Below are 19,880 nucleotides of genomic sequence, written 5' to 3' on the forward strand. Positions count from 1 at the left end.
TTCCCCCCCACTGTAGCCATAAACTTCAGCCACTGGATCGCAGTGTCTACGGCCCATTTAAGAAAATGGTGAACGCCGCAAGTGATGCCTGGATGAAGATGAATCCTGCCAAGACGATGACAATATATGATATTCCAAGTATTGTGAAGACTGCTCTGCCTGCAGCTGCAACACCGAAAAACATTCAAGCCGGTTTCCAATCCACAGGTATTTGGCCCTTCAATCCTGACATTTTTGAGGAGTGTGACTATGCACCCTCACAAGTCACTGACCGTCCCGACCCAGGTACATCACTGACATCTGGAGCTTTCCAGCCGCAGTCTCCACCAACTCACCTGGGGACGGCCTCCTCTCCTCCAACTCACCTGGAGACTACTACTTCTGGCTCCTCTGCAGTTAATGATGTGACCATGTCCTGTGCTCCAGATGAGCCAAGCACCTCGGGGGTGTCTCCTGGTCAGGCATTCAATCCTTTGGCTATGCGGCCATTTCCAAAAGCAGGGCCAAGGAAAACAACTGGCAGGATCAGGAAGAAAAGGAAATCTGAAATACTCACTGACACACCAGTGAAACAAGCACTGATGGAAGAAGAACAGAGAAGAGGAAGCAACAATGTAAGGAAGAGTTTCTTTGCAAATAATAAAGGCAAGCAAAAGAGGAAGGAGAGAAAGCCTGCCAAGAAAATGTTAAAAGCCAATGCTGAGGATTCTGAGACCTCAGATGATGAATATTTTTGTGTTGTCTGTATGGAGCCATTTGGCAACTCAAAGCCACAGGAAGTGTGGGTAAAATGTGCCCTATGCAGTCTCTGGGCCCACCAAGCCTGCACTCCTGGGCTACCATCACTCATTTGTCACCACTGTGACTCTGATTAAGGATACACAGACATAGACACAAACACACACACACATTGACATTGGTTTTTGTTAGACCTACATGTTTGTTCAGTGTTCATTAAGCATACATTATACATGTTAAGGAAGTTTGTTCTAGTAGAATAATTTACACACATGCACACACACACAAACAGAGTATATTTGAGTTATGGTCAGTCACAGAGAGAGAGAGAGAGAAAGAGACATTGTTCTTGTATTATTCTTTTAATTCAGTAAACCTCTTTTTGAAGCATATCACATGGTGTGGCCTCTGTTTTTGCTTCTTTTGTCTAATTGTTACAACTTACCCCAGCAGGTGTTACAACCTACCTCGGTAGTGGGGTAGGTTGTAACAAAGGAACACCATGTATTTGACATGAACTCATGCGGTCTGTGATATTCTTGCAGAGGTTTGAATTGGTGCCATTTGTAGTAAACAAATGTGGGTATTTTGTATAAAAGTTTGAAAACTCTAGCTCAAAAATTCTATGAGTTAAAGGTGCTGGAGCAAAAAGTGTTACAACCATACCCGGTCTCCCCTACTTTGAAATGCCTTGCTGCTGAAATGTGCTATACAAATAAAAGTTGATTTTTGATTGATTAGTCTCGATGTTTGCAGTTTTCTAGAGCGCATCGCGAAGCTCGACATAATTTACAACAAATATATTAACTTGACATTAACAAAGACGCAGCGGGACGGATCATCCGGGAAGTGATGGACAGGGAGAGCCTGACTAAAACTAACTGGATGACAGACAAATTCTGGGGTTTATGTCTGCTTATTTCCAAGCCCAAACAGCACAACCCGGGACTCATTAAATCTGCAAGCGACTTTAGAAGAAAAAGAAACAAACAAACACAAAGTTGCTTATAATAATCGGACTTGGCGAGCGAAACTCAAAGCAGTTCCTGTTTTTCTACCAACAAAATGCGCATCTCCCTCTTCCCTCCGTTGTTTATGTTTCTGTCGCTGCTGATACTGTCGCATAGAAACGACGATCACTCCATAAGACACGTAGAGGGAATAAAACTAAAGTCCAAAAGAAAATGGTAACGCACAGTAACGCAAAGTGATTTCGATAAGTAACTGTAGTCTGACTACTGGATATGAAATAGCAACACGTTAGATTACTCGTTACTGAAAAAAGTGGTCCCGGCGTCAGTAACGCTACAAGAAAAACCCTGTAACCAAGTGTAAAGCCAAGTGTGTATAATCTGTCACTGGTCACTGGTTACAGATTATACACACTTGGCTTTAGGAGCATGCAGTCCATTTGTAAAAACCCTAAAAAGGTGAATAATTCAATCAAGGATTGTTACAGAAAGCAGAGTTCTTTCCTCTGCTTTCATAAATAGACGACGACGATTCTAAACTTACCACAATGATATAGTTTTCTTATACACCAACGTAGTACGCTAATGCGACAGCAACAAATAACAGATACAGAATAAAACTGATTTTTACTGCAATGAGATTTCTGATTAACTCGTTTTTCCACAACCCCAAAATATGTTTGCTCGATAAATAGAGCATTAATTAATCTCAGAACACACTTCTAATCTCAGGTGCAAATGGTGCCTGCAGCTGAAATACACTGTGGTGCTACTTTCACACAAGGGTTACTCGTCCGAGTCTGCTCAGACAACATGAGCAGTCGAAGCAGTAAAAAAACGTAACTATTGTGGTATTCGGTCATGTTGACTGTGGGATGGAGTTTTCCTGTAGGAATCTGGGCCCTGCTCCAGTCACACTGGTTTTGGTTTATTTGTTTCAGACATGTCAGAGAAAATACATTTTCAGCTATAATTGAGTGAATAGGTAATAGTAATAATAATAATGAGAACAGTAGCCAAACATACACACTGTTTGTATTCGACAATTTAAAATTATGCTTAAAATGAAGCAGGAAAACGTGATGAAAACTTGTGAATGCTCCGCCAATCAAAATAGTCTGAGATAAACTGTTGTTTTCTGTTCTTTTACAGGCAGTAGAAGCATATTTTATTCTTCTCTGTTTTGTTACGTGCCTTCATATGAACCAAAACGCCAAAAACTAATTCCACACACTTACAAACGAAGTCGCACGTAATCGACTTATTTTAATTCCGCCACAGCCGAGTTACTTTGTTCCAAAGTTACTAAATCTTTTCAGAAACCGGATGCTGTTTGTGTGCATTTCCACACTTAAACTGTTGAAAGGTTTTGCCACACACACATGGAAAGTGGAACTAATTTAACCATTACGAGTCCAAATAATGGTCACGACAGAAAAGCCATTTTTAATTCTGCCAGTGCTTTTCATTAAGTTAACATTGCAGTATTGCGTTTTTTTGGCAGCGCAAGTAAACAAACCAGGCTAACCAAAGCCAACTTGCCTCAGCTTTATTCCGAAAGTAAAACTTAACATTCATTCATCTAAATTACTTAAGACATTTGCTTAAAAAAAAGTTTGTATTTTTAGTTACTTGTTGTCAGCCCTACATGGGCGATCAAAATGACCTATAGCCTCCCTTTCTGGGAGGTGGTCTCTGCTCGCACGTCTCACTTCGGTGTTTCAGAGTTTATCGCTGCAACTCGGGGACCTCAAGATCTCTCACTTCTCCGACAGGGGGGAGAAGAAACAGAGAGTCGGCACCGATGGCTCGCACATGTGGCCGAGGAACGACAGCTCAGAGGCTGGATCTCAAACAGCGAACAGGAAGTCCTCCGTCAGGCAGGGCGCAAGGAGACGACAGGGCGCGTAAATACGCACAGGGTGTTGATACGGCGCTGAGTGTGCGCGCACAGTCGTGAACACATCTCCCTGTAAGCGAAGCACTGCGCGGGGCTCTTTCAGGCCAAACACAACGTCCGCAACACATGTGTAGCTTTGCCTTTATAAGAGCTTTGCTTTCACGCTCTATCCGTCCGCAACGTATTCAGCGGCCAAGACTCAGAACTGGACGTGGATTCCGGTTCTGAAGGGGGAAAAAAAAGTGACAGAAGATTTGATGGTTTTTGTCTTTTTGTAGCTTTCCAGTGTTTTAACTTTGCAGGTTGGAACGGAGTCAAACCTTGAGTGTTTTAGCTGCAGTTTCCGGGGGGCCAATGATGGAGCGCTGAATAGATTCAGATCGGCGTCTTTCTGACTTTTCACCCTTAAAGGAAACATGGTTGCCCTATGGAGAACAATGTAGGTGCATTTATCTGCTTTATGTGTGATGGGTTCTGGATTCAACTAGGTGAATATTAACTAAACCGCATAAAAATGCTAAACAGCCTATGTTAATATGGTTATAATTTGAAGGGTAAAAATAGTACATGACGATTTTTTAAAATGTTGTCGGTCAAAATGACGGAGAACAAAAAAGTCTAGCGCGACCTCTGCTCTGGACCAACTAGGAACCTACAATTTTGTTATTTTAAACAATAATTTTCCAACATCATTTTCTTTCCAACTGTACCCAAATTAAAATCTGGATTTTTCTACACCTTGTTTTTTTTTATGCAACAGCAATAAAGGAAAAAAATAAACCACACTTGGTCACGTTTAAAGTCATCATTTTCATATATTTGTATATATTCATATATTACACATTTAATACAGGTACAATTAGAAATCATAAAACAGACAGAAATGGCAGAGATATTGATAAAAACGTGACAATCACTGACACGACTTGCTCTTCGATACAAAACAATAAGAAGGAAAGGGGGCGGGGCCTGGAAGATGACCTCTGTAAAATGCGTTATAGTTTTGTGGCGACAGCAAGAACCAGCTTGCTTATTCTTCAATACAGTTTCAGAATGGGTGGGCTCATTAATAAAAAGTGTTTGCCTTGCTCAGGGTGGAGCGGAAATAAAATACTATTTAAACAAACAAGTTGAATGCCTTAAGTCGATTTCGTTAGGATTTTTTATTTATTTTTTGTAAATTGTGGCAAAAAAGTGACATTGTACCAACAAAATGCGAATGCACATTTAGATTAGTGTCAGCACTTTAGTTTAATGGTGAACGCTTCAGTTTACAAACTTGCTAAAAACACGACTCAAATCTGACAACGGTGCGCTACAGCTTTAAAACAGAGACGCCTGGTGGAGTTATCGTCGATATGCCGATAAGTCATTGGTAAACATCGCTGAGGACCGCAACGAGTTACGGTTTTCGGTATAAAGTCCAAGAGAGCTTGTGATTATTCCTCATGTCGGAGATGTGAAATAGCTACAGCGTAAAGCGATCTCGCTTTGAATTACTACCAAATCTGAGGACGACCACACGGATGACCTCAGCCAAAAAGTTAGGAGTTAAAAATTCTCCACCAGGAAGTAAAAAAAAAAGAACTTTGAAGCAGGAACCATTTGTTAGAAAAAGGTTGTAATAAAGCACCAAGATTTAAAACGTGGCGACTTTTTAACATTTTTTTCTGCTCACAGACTTTCAGTCCATGGCAGGTTTAATGGCAGCATGGCGTCACAGCGTCGACAACGCTAGATAAATCGCGGTATTTTTTTAGCCCTGTGGTGATGCTACTAGCTAAAAACCCGACAACACGTACTCGATAGAGAACGAACCAAATGAACGTTTTGTTTTCAACCAAAGAAGGCGAAGAAGACTCACATATTTCCGGAAGACAGTCAAGACTAAAACGAGGCGACATTTTCCCTTCAGTATCCAAATAAAGGAGTAAATACCACACCGGGCACATTGTCGGTGCCTTTCTCATTAAATGTGCTGCGGAATACAAAACAAGTAGAAAAAGAAAACTAAAAACCAATAAAAACCCGATTTAGGCACTTTTTTTTTATTCAAGGCGGCAAAGTTAAATTTGGTTCAACGTCCCTCGATTTTTGTTTTTAAGTCTCCAACATTCGCCACAGTGTTTCACAGATGATTTGGAGACTCCCGTTTTAGAAAACGTCAGCACTTAAGGTTCATCAAAAAACGTCAACAGGATCTGTTTTACAAAGGACAAACCCGGGGAGATCTGGAAATGCATGGAGGCAGTTTTCTCTTTGTTATTTAACTTCTGTTCCACAGTACAAGATCAGGCACTGAGGTTGGATTTTTTATTTTTATTTTTATTTTTTTTTGCATTTTCTGAGAGCACGAGAACAATTTAAGATCCAAGTTTGTGCCACAAGTTGTGAGAGTCCTGTTGGAGACAGAATCGACCTTCATTGCTTCATTGCACATGTTTAAAAAGGAGAGCCGATTTTGGGAGTTATTATTTACAGTTCGGTGAGAGCTTTTCAACTCATCAGCACGCAAAAAAAGAAAGAAAAAGATTCCATATTCCTTAAGCTCTTAGAAACGAGTACAAGAGGGAAAATAGCTTCTGGAAAAGTTGTTAGTGCATGTTTTTTTTTTTCCTTTTTTTTCTCTAAATTTCAAATACAATATAAATTTATGGCGAATCAATAAATTGTCTCTGTACATAATTGATCGGAAAGCATTATTAGACTTCATATCTACACATTTTTCTGAAAGCTCATCTGAGTTTCCTTTTTTTCTTTTAGTTTTCTCTTTAAACAGTGTTCTTTACTCAGTGCTGTTTTACTGTAGTGAGATTCTGGCTTCCTGCGCGAAACCGTGGGCAATAAGTGCTCCGGCGAATCGGGACGCTTCGATTTTTCTTTTGATCGGAGATGAGACGGCGCCGGGGTCACCTCAGCAGTCTGCCATGTAGCGACCTGAAGACACAAGAGATGCACTTAAACATGTGGAGAAGTTAAATATGAAAGGTGGCAGCCACGCGTAGAGGCGTGACAAGAATTCACACCGTTTGCTGGGGATTTGTGTGTCGGACCTACGCAGAGCGTGCCTGCCATCTCCCTGGTTCTTGTTCTTTTTTCATGTTTGTCGTGCTTCAACGTTTCAGAACATACATTTAAATATTAATCAAAGACATCACAAGTGAACACAAAATGTGGTTTTTTTGTTGCGGTGTTACTTTTACGTCAATCACTTTCTCCTCCCTCGATAACAAACGACTTTGTTTTATAAAGAGCATTTTGTGTTTCTTTGTGTTGTCTTTAACGTTTAGATTGGTTTGGTGATTTGAAACCATTGACGCTGTGGTGACTCTGAAGCTAATTGCTCTGACTTTTATTTTGGGGCGTCAGAGTAAAAACGATTGAAAACAAACGCCCGTCAGTCGTTAGCAGTGTATCCTTTTCCTCCCCGTTCAGACTTTTACGGTTAATTGTGTCGGTGTGTTACGTAAAATCCCAGTAGGAGACACAAAAGGCAATGGAGTGTGAATTTTTTAAAAAGTGCCGTTCGACGTACCCGTGGCAAATCTCTTCTTGTTGAGCGAAAGTCTGTATCCAGTCCCCTGCAGGTCCATGTCGACTCCTGACAGGGTGCTGCCCTCGTTCATGAACTGGACCGCCAAAGTGGACGGGTTCGACGGGCCATTCGAGAGCTCAAACTTGGCCCGCAGAGAGCCGGCGCCTGAGGTCAAAAACCAATGCGGTTGCCAATTTATCGGTTCACCCTGACTGGATTTATTTACATCAGTGGTGAACTTCAAAGAGAAAACCAACGAATCCCTCATTACCTTCATTTTCAGTCTTTTCCGAGATGTCGCTCAGCTTCCAAAGACACTTGCTCTGCTCTGAATTCCTAAAAGAGACAAAAAAAAATAACAACTGAGGTTTTTAAAAGAAAAAGAAATGTTGGTTTTTTTTAAGTGGGCCACGCTGGGCTCCTGGTGGCACACCGTTCGCCTTTCCTCACCATACGGAGTTGGGTAGAGACTGCATGTTGGCGACGCCCCCGTCGACGGGAACCAGGACTTGTACGTTGGTGAGCGGTCCGGGCGAGTCCATGGACTCTGGGTTGTAGCGGTAGTCCAGCCGCAGGTCTGTTGTGCTCGGCGTACACTTCCAGTACACGGCCAGGTTGAGAGGAGTCGAATGGATCCCGTCGGACAGCACCTGAACACAGCCAATGGGCGTCAAACCTCTAACCTTCCAGTCTCAGCAGTCAGAGAGACGAGGAGGGCGTGGTTAGAAGAGGTCGAGGGTCAGAAGAGGTCGAGGGTTAGAAGTGGGCCTGTCGCAATAACTAATTTTGCTTAGGGATTAAATGTCCCAGAAATAATTGCGATAAACAATAATATTGTCATTTTGGAGACATTGCTTACTAATATCATCAAAATGGCTTAACGATGCCTTAGTGTGCAGCCTTTTGCACGGGCCTTTTAGTCAATCAAACACCTCAGTGATTGTGGACTGTCAGTAAGACGGAAGCAGCCTGCTAGTTTGCCAGTTTATCGGTTCACCCTGACTGGATTTATTTACATCAGTGGTGAAATGGAAATTTTGCTTTTTAATGTCGAAACAATATTCAGTCGTACTGGAAAATGTAGTGATGATACGAGCAGGGGCGCCTCCAGAAAGAGCCGTGATGGGGGTCGCTGATAATCAAGGTGTGGCACGCTGAAATTAAATGCATTACTGTTAGGCCCCTGGCCTCTTGAGGCTGTGCAGGCTCTTTGTTTTTTTCTATTATGCAGGATCAGCTGTGCGGGCACAGCTTTCTGATTGGCTGCCTAGAAGCTGCAGGAGAGCAGCCACCCCATTGGAGCAGCAAAGCCAATCAGACGTTGATGAGACCCACCTGCACCATATAAAAGACGTCTGAGTTAATTCCTCCAGTGGGGCAGCTAGCAGGAAGAGGTTGTGTACAGCTGACCCCCACCTTCTGTGTTTGGTGACTGTTTTGGACAGTTTGAACAATTTTGTTTTCGCTTATTTTGCTAAGTGGTGAATCTGCTTTAGGTAAACCTTGAACAAGCTAGAGGCTTGTGTTTGGGAGGTTTTGGTGCTCCCTTTTGTCCTTTCTTTTTGGTTGTTTTGAGTTACTTTAGACTGATGTGTTTGCACATCTTGTTATTTAATTTGCACTCAGTGATTTCTGCATTTGTTGGTCCTTTACTTTTGTTTAATTGGGTTAAGTTGTATTGTGTTTTGGTTCTGTGAAAACCTTCATTTTGTAATAAATAATTTTTTCATTCCACTTTTTTCTCTGGACACATTTTTATGTTACCGCCCCTGGACCCCTAGACCATGGAGGCGTAACAATTACTAAAAATGTCTACAGTTTTATAATGTTACTACATAATGTCTGACTGTTTGACCTTGTAAGATTTTCTGAAAATGGCATTTTCTTAGGTAAGCGAGGGCATCTGGTACCTGGAGGGGTATTTTCATTTCCCTTTTCTGGAGGGTGGCAGTTGAATTCCACCCTCAGTTCGAACTCTTAAGAGCTTTTTAATGACAGACCAGTGAAAGTAGGCGAAGAACTCCAATATATTAAAATCCCGTCTAGTCCAAGGTTGCAGCTTTTACACATGAGAGGTGATTGGAGAAACAGAATTCATCCCATCTTTATATCGTTACAGTTTGTTTTTTTTAATTTGCAGATTTTCTTTCTCCAGGGAATTTAGGTTTTAGAAATACATTTCGTTACGAAGGTTAATCCATTTAAACCCAAATCTTTCCCAGACATGAAAATATTAAAATCAGGTGTCATTGATAGCCCTAATGAACTAATCAAGGGGAAATAATTTTTAAAATTGTGGAAAAATATATGAAAAGGTGTGTTTTATGATCGGTCACAATTGTGACCGGTGGGATAATACGTTGTTCTTACTAAGATGAGCTAAAAGTGCTTTTTCCAAAAAGAAAAGATCATAAAAGGTGAACATTGTTTCACACCAGACAGCACACACACACACACGCACGCCCACACCCACACACACACATACAGACAAACCAGCAGTTTTATCTTGAAAGAAATTGTTTTGGAAAAATGTTTATTCTCTGTGATTTTGTTGTTATTTTATGAATTATTTTCATTTTGCTCTTTAAGATATCAGAATTTCCACGCAACTTTCTATTTTGGTCCGACTGATGATAAAACTTTAAAAGAAATTTATGATTTCTATTTTGATCGGTAATTGAGTAGCTTTTTTACCAAACACTTTTTTACTCTTTAGTTTTTTGTTTGACTTTTTTTTTACTTTTACTTGAGCATAAACATGTGGAGGTAGTGCTGCTCAAGCTGAGCACAGTTTTTTGGGGTACTCTGCCCAGCTGTGGTGAAATCAAACTTGAACCGGCAAAACATGGCAACCCTAATGGAGCCGAGGACCCAAATGGACCGGCTAAAAACAACATAACACACTGGATCATTTTTCCAGTGTTCAGTCACCGTATTTTCATTTAGTGAAAATGTGACGACGCTCCAGTCGGATATTGTCAGGAGTTACTTTGGTCTTTGCAGGGCCTTTGGTGACATTTAGTGAAAGATGTCAACACAAAGAACAGGCACCGTTCCTCATCTTTAAAAATGCCGTTTGAACTTCACTAGCCTAATGCTCAAATTTGATTTTGCCTCTGACTCCGCCCTCAGACTCAGAGATTAAAAACACAAAACCTTTTTTTTAAACAAAGTCTTTTTGTCTGGATTAAGCCCTCGGGGCGATTGTGGCTGACTGACCTGGTATTTTAAGATCTCCACGTTGTAGTAGGAGGCCGACGGATTCTGCTCGGAGGCTTTTCTGAGGTAGGACGTCAGGGCTTGCATGTTGAACCAGAAGTCCTTGGAGTTGGAGTCGCTTTGGGAAGGATCACTGGATGAAAGGCAAACAGAAAGAAGGGAGACACAGACGGGGAATAATCAGAGGCTCAATTATGCGTCGCTCGCCTTGGCTTTGTGTCTAAAGCTCCAACAGCTCGGAAAATATGGCCCTGTTAAATTCAACCGGCTACTAAATCACGAATTCCAGTTGATTCAATTAGTCCAGCCGTGTGGTTTTGAGATAACTGGGTGGAAGCAGAGAGAGGAGGGAGGAAAATGAAAAAAGAGAGAGAGAAGAAGACGCAATCTAAAACAAATGTTAACAAAACTTTTTTTCTGTTTTTACATGGGAAGCAAAATATACCGAATTACATCTCCCTACAACTAATGAGGTGAGACATACCTCAACACGTTTAATGAATTAAGCGCTGAATGACGTAGCCGCTTTATGAAGTGCTTCCTCGCTGTTTGGGGGCGTCTTTCAGAAGAGACATGGACAGCTGAGAACCTGGTCGTGAAAAACGGCTGGAAAATATTTCCCTGACAGCTTAATGATAGTTTCATGTCGGATTACTAATTGAATTTCCTCTCACTGGTGCGCAGTGTGTTTTCTGGAGGCGCGCTCGTACGGCCGAGCCCAGATCCGCCTTTCGCCTGGCCGGCGACTCCAGTTTGTGTGAGCTAGTTGACCGGCTTGCTCGGGTTCTTGTATCCTAGCCGGTTTGTGCCGAAGAGCTTTAAAAAAAAAGAAAAGCGGCCTCACCTGTATAGGATCTGCTGGTTTGGCAGGATCTGCTCCAGCCTGCTGGTGTTTTTCAGCTTGAAGGTGAGGACGGCCGGGGAGGGGTTGGTGGTGAACACCTTGATGATGCCCATGGGGAACGACAGCGTCATGTCGCCGGTGATCTTCACGATGCACCTGCCGAGCACAGCCACCGGTTTTATACTTTCACAGCTTCCTCACGTGGCAGAGAGCCAAACCACGACGGTGACAAGTACAACGGGTCTCATGTGATCTGGTTATTCTGTGTTGATGGTCAGAGATCTGCCGGTGCACCTCTGGTTTGAACTGAATTTAGACTGTGATTGGACTGTGTATTTAGATGATATGTGATTTGGTGCAACATACAGTTCTGGAAAAAAAAATCAAGAGACCACTTAAAATGATCAGTTTCTCTGATTTTACTTTTTATAAGTACATGTTTGAGTAAAATGAGCACTGTTGTTTTATTTTATGAACTACTGACAACATGTCTCTGAAATTCCAAGCAAACCTTTTGTATTTATTTGCAGAAAATGACAAATGGTCAAAATAACAAAAAAGATGCAGTGCTTTCAGACCTCAAATAATGCAAAAGAAACAAGTTCATATTCATGTAGAAATAAAAATACTCATGTTTTAACTCAAGAAATATTTTGTGGAAATACCAGGTTTTCAATGGGGTTCAGTGCAGTGGGTTCATTTTTCTGTTAAAACTGTAATTGAAGAGATGTGCATACGACTGATATGACGCTGTCATAAACATGACATAACATCCGTCATGAACATGAAGGAGTCTTTATGATTGTCTATGACTGTTGTCATGAAGTGTTATTCGATTAATAGTGGCACTTTTAATGCAAAGTCGACACTTTTAATCGACTTTTAATGCAACTTGTAGTGCAACTTTGCATTAAAAGTCTCTTTATTTACCAAATGACACTGCATGGCAACCGTTGTAAACATTCATAAAGACTCCTTCATGTTCATAAACAAAGTCATTCCCTTTATGTAAGTTCCACTCAAAAAACAATAAGAAGTACTTATCAAATGTCCTGTACTTATTCGGTTTTATTATGAAACTTTTAGTCAAGTAATCCTCTGACGCAACCGCAAGTTTTGTTTCTTGCTTTAACTTAAAACGTGCGGTTCATTTCGTCGGTGCGTAATATTCTGCGCATCTGCACGCTTCGGTGGTGTAATGTAAACCCAGTCTGCCATCAGTGTGTGTGTCTGTGGTGCTAGTGGGCCGCGGCGGTCTCTCAACCTTGCGGCGTGTCTTTGCTGCATTGCTTATGAAATGTTCCATTTGCTAATCCCTGGAAAAAGAAGCCTTCTGCACAGCAGCAATTTAGCAGTAGTTAACCAATAAAAGACGGTATGTTTGCTCAGTCCCAGACTATAATCTGCCTCATGTAGGTTATCCATCCTGAAAGAATGGTGTCAGACTTGTGCAAAGCCTTCCATATGTGCACAGGGAGGGGAAGAGACAACGGAGGTGTGCAGACAGGGACAAAGAAAGTGCGTTGTACGAACTATGGACTGTAAAGCTCGTGCAACGAAGTACCCATGCAAACAGCAACATGCACATGTGCAGGTCAGCTCCGCAGGCCTTTTTGAGCGTCATGTGAGACTCACTTGGCAGGATCAGCTCCTTTGAAGTAAGCATTAACTGTTTCCGTGAAGGCCACGGCGATGGGCAAGGCATCTTGGGATGCCAGGGTCACAGGACTCGGACCGCGAGACGTCCCTGAGAAAAGAAAGAGAGAGAGAGAGAGAGGCTCAGGGTTACGAGTCTGCTGCCTCGGCTGCGAGGTTTGATCACGCCGAGGCACTTTTACGTCAGATCATCCGTGCTCGTGCAAATAAGTAGTGTTATTAAAGGAACTGACGTAGATATTGTAAAAAATAAATAAAAAAAGCTGCTTTTGATTAACTCAAGACATTCGGCATAGTCACTGCACACCAAAATGCAAAAAAAGTTTTTAAAAATTAATAGAATAAACCGTTTTAACGATGTAAAAACCATATTATATTATAGGTGTTAAATAAAGAGAGCAGCCGAGACGCAGCTGCAACTACTGCAAAGCGACGCATATTTTTAGCTGCCGGTTAATTTCCCTTTGAAAGGCAGATTGGTGTTAGTTCCTTTCAGGTAAACACACACGCACAAAAAAAGACCGTTCTCCAACGAGAACTTCATCCGTACCTGCTGGCGCTTCACACCGCTTCTCAAAGGCGGGCAGCTTGGCTACAAACCCACCGTCCTCTTTACGCCACATTAAGAGGCGCAAAGAGGAAGAGAGGAAACGCACAAAGGCACAGAGAGCGCAGCGTGAGGAGATGTGACGCTGGGAGAACACTTTCTAAAAATGTGACAATGGGAGGCAGCGAGCCCCGAGCGAACACGTCTGATATGACAGAGATGAGCAGCAAAGATAACACACACAGTAAAAGTCTTGAATGAACACTCATCCAATGTGCTCTTTGAGTGGTTTAAAGCCAATTTACAGGTTTTCTAGGAGTCACTAGATGCATTTCCATTGACTATATTATTGCGCAAATTGGAATTGTGAAAATAAATTTGCTTAATAGAAAGACACCAGTTTCAAAAGTGTTGATAAAAAGGTATTGCGCTAGAATTAGGTGGGGTTTTTTTTTTAGCTGCATCAAATTGACAAAAATAACAAAATCAGGCAAAATAAACACTTTTTTTCGCATCACACGTTTCGCGATGAACGACTGGATGTTACCACTGGTGGAAAAAACAAAGAAGACGACAGGAAGTGGTAGGTGGGATGATGGCGTGGCAGGTTTTTTAATGACTTATCGAGTGAACAAACTTATTCACATATGATTTTAATTGCACATTTTATTTATTGTTGGGTCAACTGTTGAACACTGACAGGTGAAAGAAAACACAGCACAAAAGCTGTACTTTAAAGCAATATTTCATAAGCAAAAACCAATTTGCTCTCTTACGTTTGGCTGCTACAGTCTGACACACAGGAATCTGTTCATCGGCAAACAATAAGGTCCTTCCAACAGAGCTATTAATGAACTATAAATGGAATAATAATGTATTTCAAAGATATTTGGTATGTTACTTTAATTCTTTACGTTTCTGAATGACGCAGTTTTCTAATAGTTTGTAAAATAGATAAATGAATTTGATCGATTAATAAAATTTTCTGATTTTAAAGATTAAATTTTTTTTTAATCTGGATTTTTTCCCCCCACCAATACACTCTTTGGGTTTCTACAGTGCAGAGTGATGTCAGCCTGCCCAAGGCCGCCATCTTCTTTGATAATGGCGTTTCAGAGCTTCAGTTCATTTGGACTTTAAATTCGGGTCAACTCACAGACAAGATGGCTGAAATAAAAAGCAGTTTTTCAAAAATATTTTCTGACATTCATCATTTATTTTTTGGAAAAAAAGAAGAAGGGGATTGGGGCAAAAATAGATTCAAATCTGAAATCGGATTTGATATGAGCAAAAAAAATCTGAGATTTCATTTTCAAATCACAGCCTTTCATTGACGTGCATTTCTGTAGGAAATTAATATTCCTAATGAAATGATTAGATAATTGGTTCTCGTGCTGTTGATAGTATCGTACATTTTGACCCATCAGGAAGAACAGAGTATTATTTTATAACTTTTAGACAAGGAAGCACAGATTTGTTAAAGTTCCAGCCATGTTTAGAATATCCTTCTTATTTATGTTTGTGATGGTTGTACAGGGAAGTTCTTTTCCTCACATGTACACTAGATAGTGTCTAATGGTTGCTAAGGACGTCAACAAGACGTCATTTTTTTGTCACAGTGAGTTGTGATGTACAAATTATGCTACCAGTGATTTTCAAAGGGGATTTCCCACTGACTTAATGTACTTAAATAAAACACAATATTTTTTCTAAATTTCCCCGGGTGAGATTACACTACTGCAATAAAAATGCATTCAGGATTTTAATACAACTTTACCAGGGGAAATCCCCAATTAATCCTTAAGAAAAACCTCAAAGTCCTTTAGAAAACCCAAAATAGATTCTCCTCAGGTCCATTTATGACCCTATGAGAAGCAGCACGTAAAGAGACGAGGGTTGGCTCAAGACTTTTGCACATTTGCATAAGACGCCATCACTGAAATGTACCCAGAGAACAAACACTGACAGTGAAAACACAGAGGAGGGGGGAAGAAAAAAGATGCATCTTTTGAAGGGATCGTGTTCGAAAAGCCAGACTCACTTTGGTTTAGAAGCACATGAGGAGAAAAGTTGTTGAGGTCAGACCCTGAGCAGGAGAGGGGAGGAGCAAAAGTGTGTTCAGATCCTGCAAGAAGAGGAGCGGAGGAAAGAAAAGAAAAAAAAAGGAAGGAAAGCAGTACGGAGAACAGCAAGTTACGGAGCAAACCTTTCTAAAAGGTCGGAGGAGGGATTGAGGGAGAGAAGGGAGAAATAAACGCAGAATAGGGAGATTTTCTAAAAAGTGAGCAGTACAGGGAAACGATCCTACCGACGGTGGGAGTGTTCCCGGCACTGAGCGAGGCGTTCGAAGACAGCGAGGAAGAACTCTCGGCCCGGGCGAGCGGTGCCGTCGGAGGGGGGCTGGCGTTGGATGCTTTGGGTGGGCTGAAAGGCCGGACCTAAAGGAATACAAAAAGTGATTGAAATCTTAAAGAAAAGAAAACAAAACAAGTGTTGCTGAACGGCTGACGGCAAACTCCATGTAAATACTTGAAGTGAAGACAACTTCCAGATCGTAAAAAGGCATTAAACTCTCCTTCGATATTTTAGGGGGAATTAAAGGCATTTTTAGTATCAACACTCAAGAAATAAAACAACCGAAAACGAAAAACGTAACTTTTTGAGTACCATGTTAGTTATACGCTTAAACAAAAAGGAAGTTGTTGAAAAATGTTGAAATAAAAGCGAAAGAAGAGTTTTTTTCTTTGTCACACCTTCCAAAGTGCAGCAGAGAAAAGTGAATCAGAAACACGGATCAGATTGAGGTTTGACAATTTTAGAGCAAACCCACAGTAAAACACTCGGAACAACAACAGAAAAAAAATTAACAACTCAACAGGTTAAGAGGAAGTTGAGGGATGATGTTCAGAACAACATGGAACTTCAACTGTAAAGCACGGGGGAGGAGGTATCATACATTCAGCCCAAAGTAGAGAATATGTTTTTAATCTAAGTGCTGTCAAGCTCAAAAATCTTTAAAAAAAACCCCACAAACTAAAGTTTTTTACTCCGTTCTCCTTACAGTCCCTGACGGACTTAGCGGAAATCTGTTGACAGTTTACATGGAAGGCGGCCCAGGGTCTCAATAAGCCTTTTCAGCTGGGATTTGACAAATATACCCAAAACAAAAACTGAGCTGAAAATAGGCAGCGGTGCTTGCCAAAACGGGCATTAGTGAGTTGGCTCAAACTTGAAAACGTGTCGCTTGTAAAGTCACGCCATTGAAGAATCTGGAAAATCTTTTGCTCTATTGGCCACTACACCAGAGGAGGCGCACGGAAAATTCACGTGGAAATATATAAGCAGTGGAAGGATTACGCACAATTTCATTGATTCCCGTGAGTTTTCCGGTGGGGAGTTTGGGTCTGGACGAAGGACGAGGTGGTGGGACGAGGGCTCCAGCCGCCAGAGGGGTCGTAGGTCGGTTTGGTACTGGCACTAGAAAAAAAACACACACTTTGGTTAGAGAATTAAGAATGTATGGCTAGGTACAAACGTGCGTGTGTTCAGTTGAGTGCAGAACGCTCATGCATCACGTCTTGTTCCAACGACAAAATATTTAGTAATAAAATAAAATGGAGAGAACACATTCCGAAATCAATTGGACCACAAAAAAAATAAAAATAAATAAATCTTGCATCTCAGGCAGACGGAACACAAAAGCATCAGCAAAAACAACCAAAGCAACACAAAATAAATGGAAAACCAAAGACGTTACTGTCAATTTTCAGGCAAAATCAACTCCAAACCCTCAGGCACACGGCGTGTCTTGTACAGCAACGTAACTGTTACCATGAAATACTTTGCATGCTGCGGCTGCTGCTACTGTCCTATCAGAGAAGACGTCAGCGAAACAGACGCTACTGTCCTCTCTGACCGCCGTAGCTGCTGCTTTGCAGAAAGCATCTGCAGACTCGTCCGACAGGAAGCGGCTCGCCCTGCCGAAGCCGCCAGCCGGAGCCTTCTGGACCTCTGCTACGGAAGAGCCTGAGCCGTGACGGCAAGGCGGAGCGGACCTATCCCCGAAAGCAATCCACTGGCTCTGAGACCAGGACACAGAGGAGAAGCTGTCAATGGACTTCGGGGTCTTTGGGGGGCTGGCGGCAGTCGGGCTTTTGACGGGGTCGATTGGCTCGGTGGGCTGGGTGATGGGGGCACTCTGGGCCCTCACCGGCGCAGGCCTCAGCCCTTGGGAAGTGTTTTCGGGGGAATCCCAGGGAGAGGTGGTGGATGAGGAGAAAGAGGAGACATCTTTGGACTGCTGTCGCTCTGCCACTGGGGTAAAGCGGCTCACAGTGTCGACTGAAGGGAGATATGTGATCGAAAGAGGTGTTAAAGGTAAAAAAAATAAAGAAAAGCAAAGTAGAGAAAATGAATATATTTGACAGACTTTACACCTGCAGTGCATTTTAAAAGCATCACAACACAGTTAATAACTGTACTCTATTAAAATCCTGAATTTGGAGTTTCAGTGTTACGTGAAACGTAAGGAGTTTGTTATCCATTAATTAGAGTATCAAACCTAGGTTTAGGTTAAAAAGTTCATATTAGATGTTACAATGTCAATCAGGTGGATCATAAAGGGAAAAAAATCTTTGAGAGCAAAACCGTATCCAGGGTTAGCATAAATCAGTTTTGTGTTCATACTGCACTGCATCACTATTTTCTGTGAACATAAAATTATACTTTTAATGTTAAGTCTCCCATTTAATTTTTTCTTCTACAGGTTTGAAAATCACCTGAGGAAAGTTAAACACAAAGAAAATCTGAGTGCCCCCCAATTGGTCGGGTATTTATTAGCTGAATTACTCAGAAAGCAGGTATAAGTGATAAGTCAAGCATTCGGCATCCTGAGGTGAGTGAGTCTTAATCAGCGCAGCCAGAATGTATGCTAAGTTTACCCGAACACCGATTAGGATCCTTCCAGCTCATCGTTGTAACATTTGAGTAACACATGCATTAGTTCCAAAGCAGTGGCACAAATGTGCCATACATGTTGCATCTCAATTGCAAGACTCCCTGCTAATAATTTCTTTTGGACATATCTAAAATAATTTTTTTTTTAAATCCATGGCTGCCAGGACAATTTGAGATTGAAATGTGTATGCTACCTTTTCAGATGCAAAGGAAGGTGATGTGGATGTGTTCATTCTTAAGCAGACTTGCCCTCGCCCCTCCATTACCTGTTTCGATGCACGAACAGATATTCTGACATGACAGAAAGTCTACTGTGTGGAGAGTCAGGGAGCGGACACTAAAAGACTGCTTCATATTATTATTTTTATTTAAAAAGTATACTTACTAAGCTAGAAGGCTAGACTCGCAGGTGTTTTAAAACGCAGACTGCTAGCTTGCTTACCCAACCTTCAAAACACAGACTGCTAGCTTGCTTACCAAACCTACAAAACGCAGACTGCTAGCTTGCTTACCAAACCTACAAAACGCAGACTGCTAGCTTGCTAACCAAACCTACAAAACGCAGACTGCTAGCTTGCTAACCAAACCTACAAAACGTAGACTGCTATCTTGCTAACCCAACCTACAAAACGTAGACTGCTAGCTTGCTAACCAAACCTTCAAAACGCAGACTGCTAGCTTGCTTACCAAACCTACAAAACGTAGACTGCTAGCTTGCTAACCCAACCTACAAAACGTAGACTGCTATCTTGCTAACCCAACCTACAAAACGTAGACTGCTAGCTTGCTAACCCAACCTACAAAACATAGACTGCTAGCTTGCTAACCCAACCTACAAAACGTAGACTGCTAGCTTGCTAACTAAACCTACAAAACGTAGACTGCTAGCTTGCTAACCCAACCTACAAAACGTAGACTGCTAGCTTGCTAACTAAACCTACAAAACGTAGACTGCTAGCTTGCTAACCCAACCTACAAAACGTAGACTGCTAGCTTGCTAACTAAACCTACAAAACGTAGACTGCTAGCTTGCTAACCCAACCTACAAAACGTAGACTGCTAGCTTGCTAACTAAACCTACAAAACGTAGACTGCTAGCTTGCTTACCAAACCTACAAAACGTAGACTGCTAGCTTGCTAACCCAACCTACAAAACGTAGACTGCTAGCTTGCTAACTAAACCTACAAAACGTAGACTGCTAGCTTGCTAACCCAACCTACAAAACGCAGACTGCTAGCTTGCTAACTGAACCCAGAGCTTATCTAACTAACTATCGTCAGCCTTACACGCTGCCAGTGTTTCTAAAGGAAAAAAAGTCGAGACGTGATAACGTACCTTTACTTCACAAATTCTAATAAATTCAGTGGGAGTTTATTGACTCACAATATTGAAATACCCACCCTATTATCTTCAGTTCCAGCAACTATTATATGTAAGTTTTATTTTTCAAAGGCGTAATGCAATCTCTATGAACCCGGAGCCACAGGCTTACTGAAAGACTGTCCAAAAGTAA

The 19,880-nt window shown here is 41.6% G+C and overlaps 1 protein-coding gene across 12 annotated transcripts in view; it reads right to left on the minus strand.

The window, feature by feature from the left end:
- Window positions 1-4,404: 4,404 nt before the first annotated feature.
- The window catches only part of fcho2 (FCH and mu domain containing endocytic adaptor 2), a 57,841-nt gene continuing 42,365 nt past the window's right edge, over window positions 4,405-19,880 (minus strand). For 3 of the 12 annotated variants that reach the window (XM_032569120.1, XM_032569119.1, XM_032569118.1), the window contains 11 exons: window positions 16,772-16,887; window positions 15,719-15,848; window positions 15,452-15,535; window positions 13,414-13,473; window positions 12,843-12,954; window positions 11,208-11,363; window positions 10,364-10,496; window positions 7,595-7,794; window positions 7,416-7,480; window positions 7,145-7,309; window positions 4,405-6,546 (listed from right to left, as the gene is read on the minus strand). In XM_032569120.1, the coding sequence (XP_032425011.1) occupies window positions 6,524-6,546; window positions 7,145-7,309; window positions 7,416-7,480; window positions 7,595-7,794; window positions 10,364-10,496; window positions 11,208-11,363; window positions 12,843-12,954; window positions 13,414-13,473; window positions 15,452-15,535; window positions 15,719-15,848; window positions 16,772-16,887 (1,244 nt within the window). In that variant the 3' untranslated portion in view covers window positions 4,405-6,523. Of the gene's footprint in view, window positions 6,547-7,144; window positions 7,310-7,415; window positions 7,481-7,594; window positions 7,795-10,363; window positions 10,497-11,207; window positions 11,364-12,842; window positions 12,955-13,413; window positions 13,474-15,451; window positions 15,536-15,718; window positions 15,849-16,771; window positions 16,888-17,235; window positions 17,752-19,880 lie in introns of all 12 variants that reach the window. The other 9 variants (XM_032569122.1, XM_032569121.1, XM_032569117.1 and 6 more) reach the window with 6 other exon arrangements.

Source organism: Xiphophorus hellerii, chromosome 8 (genome assembly GCF_003331165.1).
Source record: "Xiphophorus hellerii strain 12219 chromosome 8, Xiphophorus_hellerii-4.1, whole genome shotgun sequence".
Taxonomy (NCBI): Eukaryota; Metazoa; Chordata; class Actinopteri; order Cyprinodontiformes; family Poeciliidae; genus Xiphophorus; species Xiphophorus hellerii.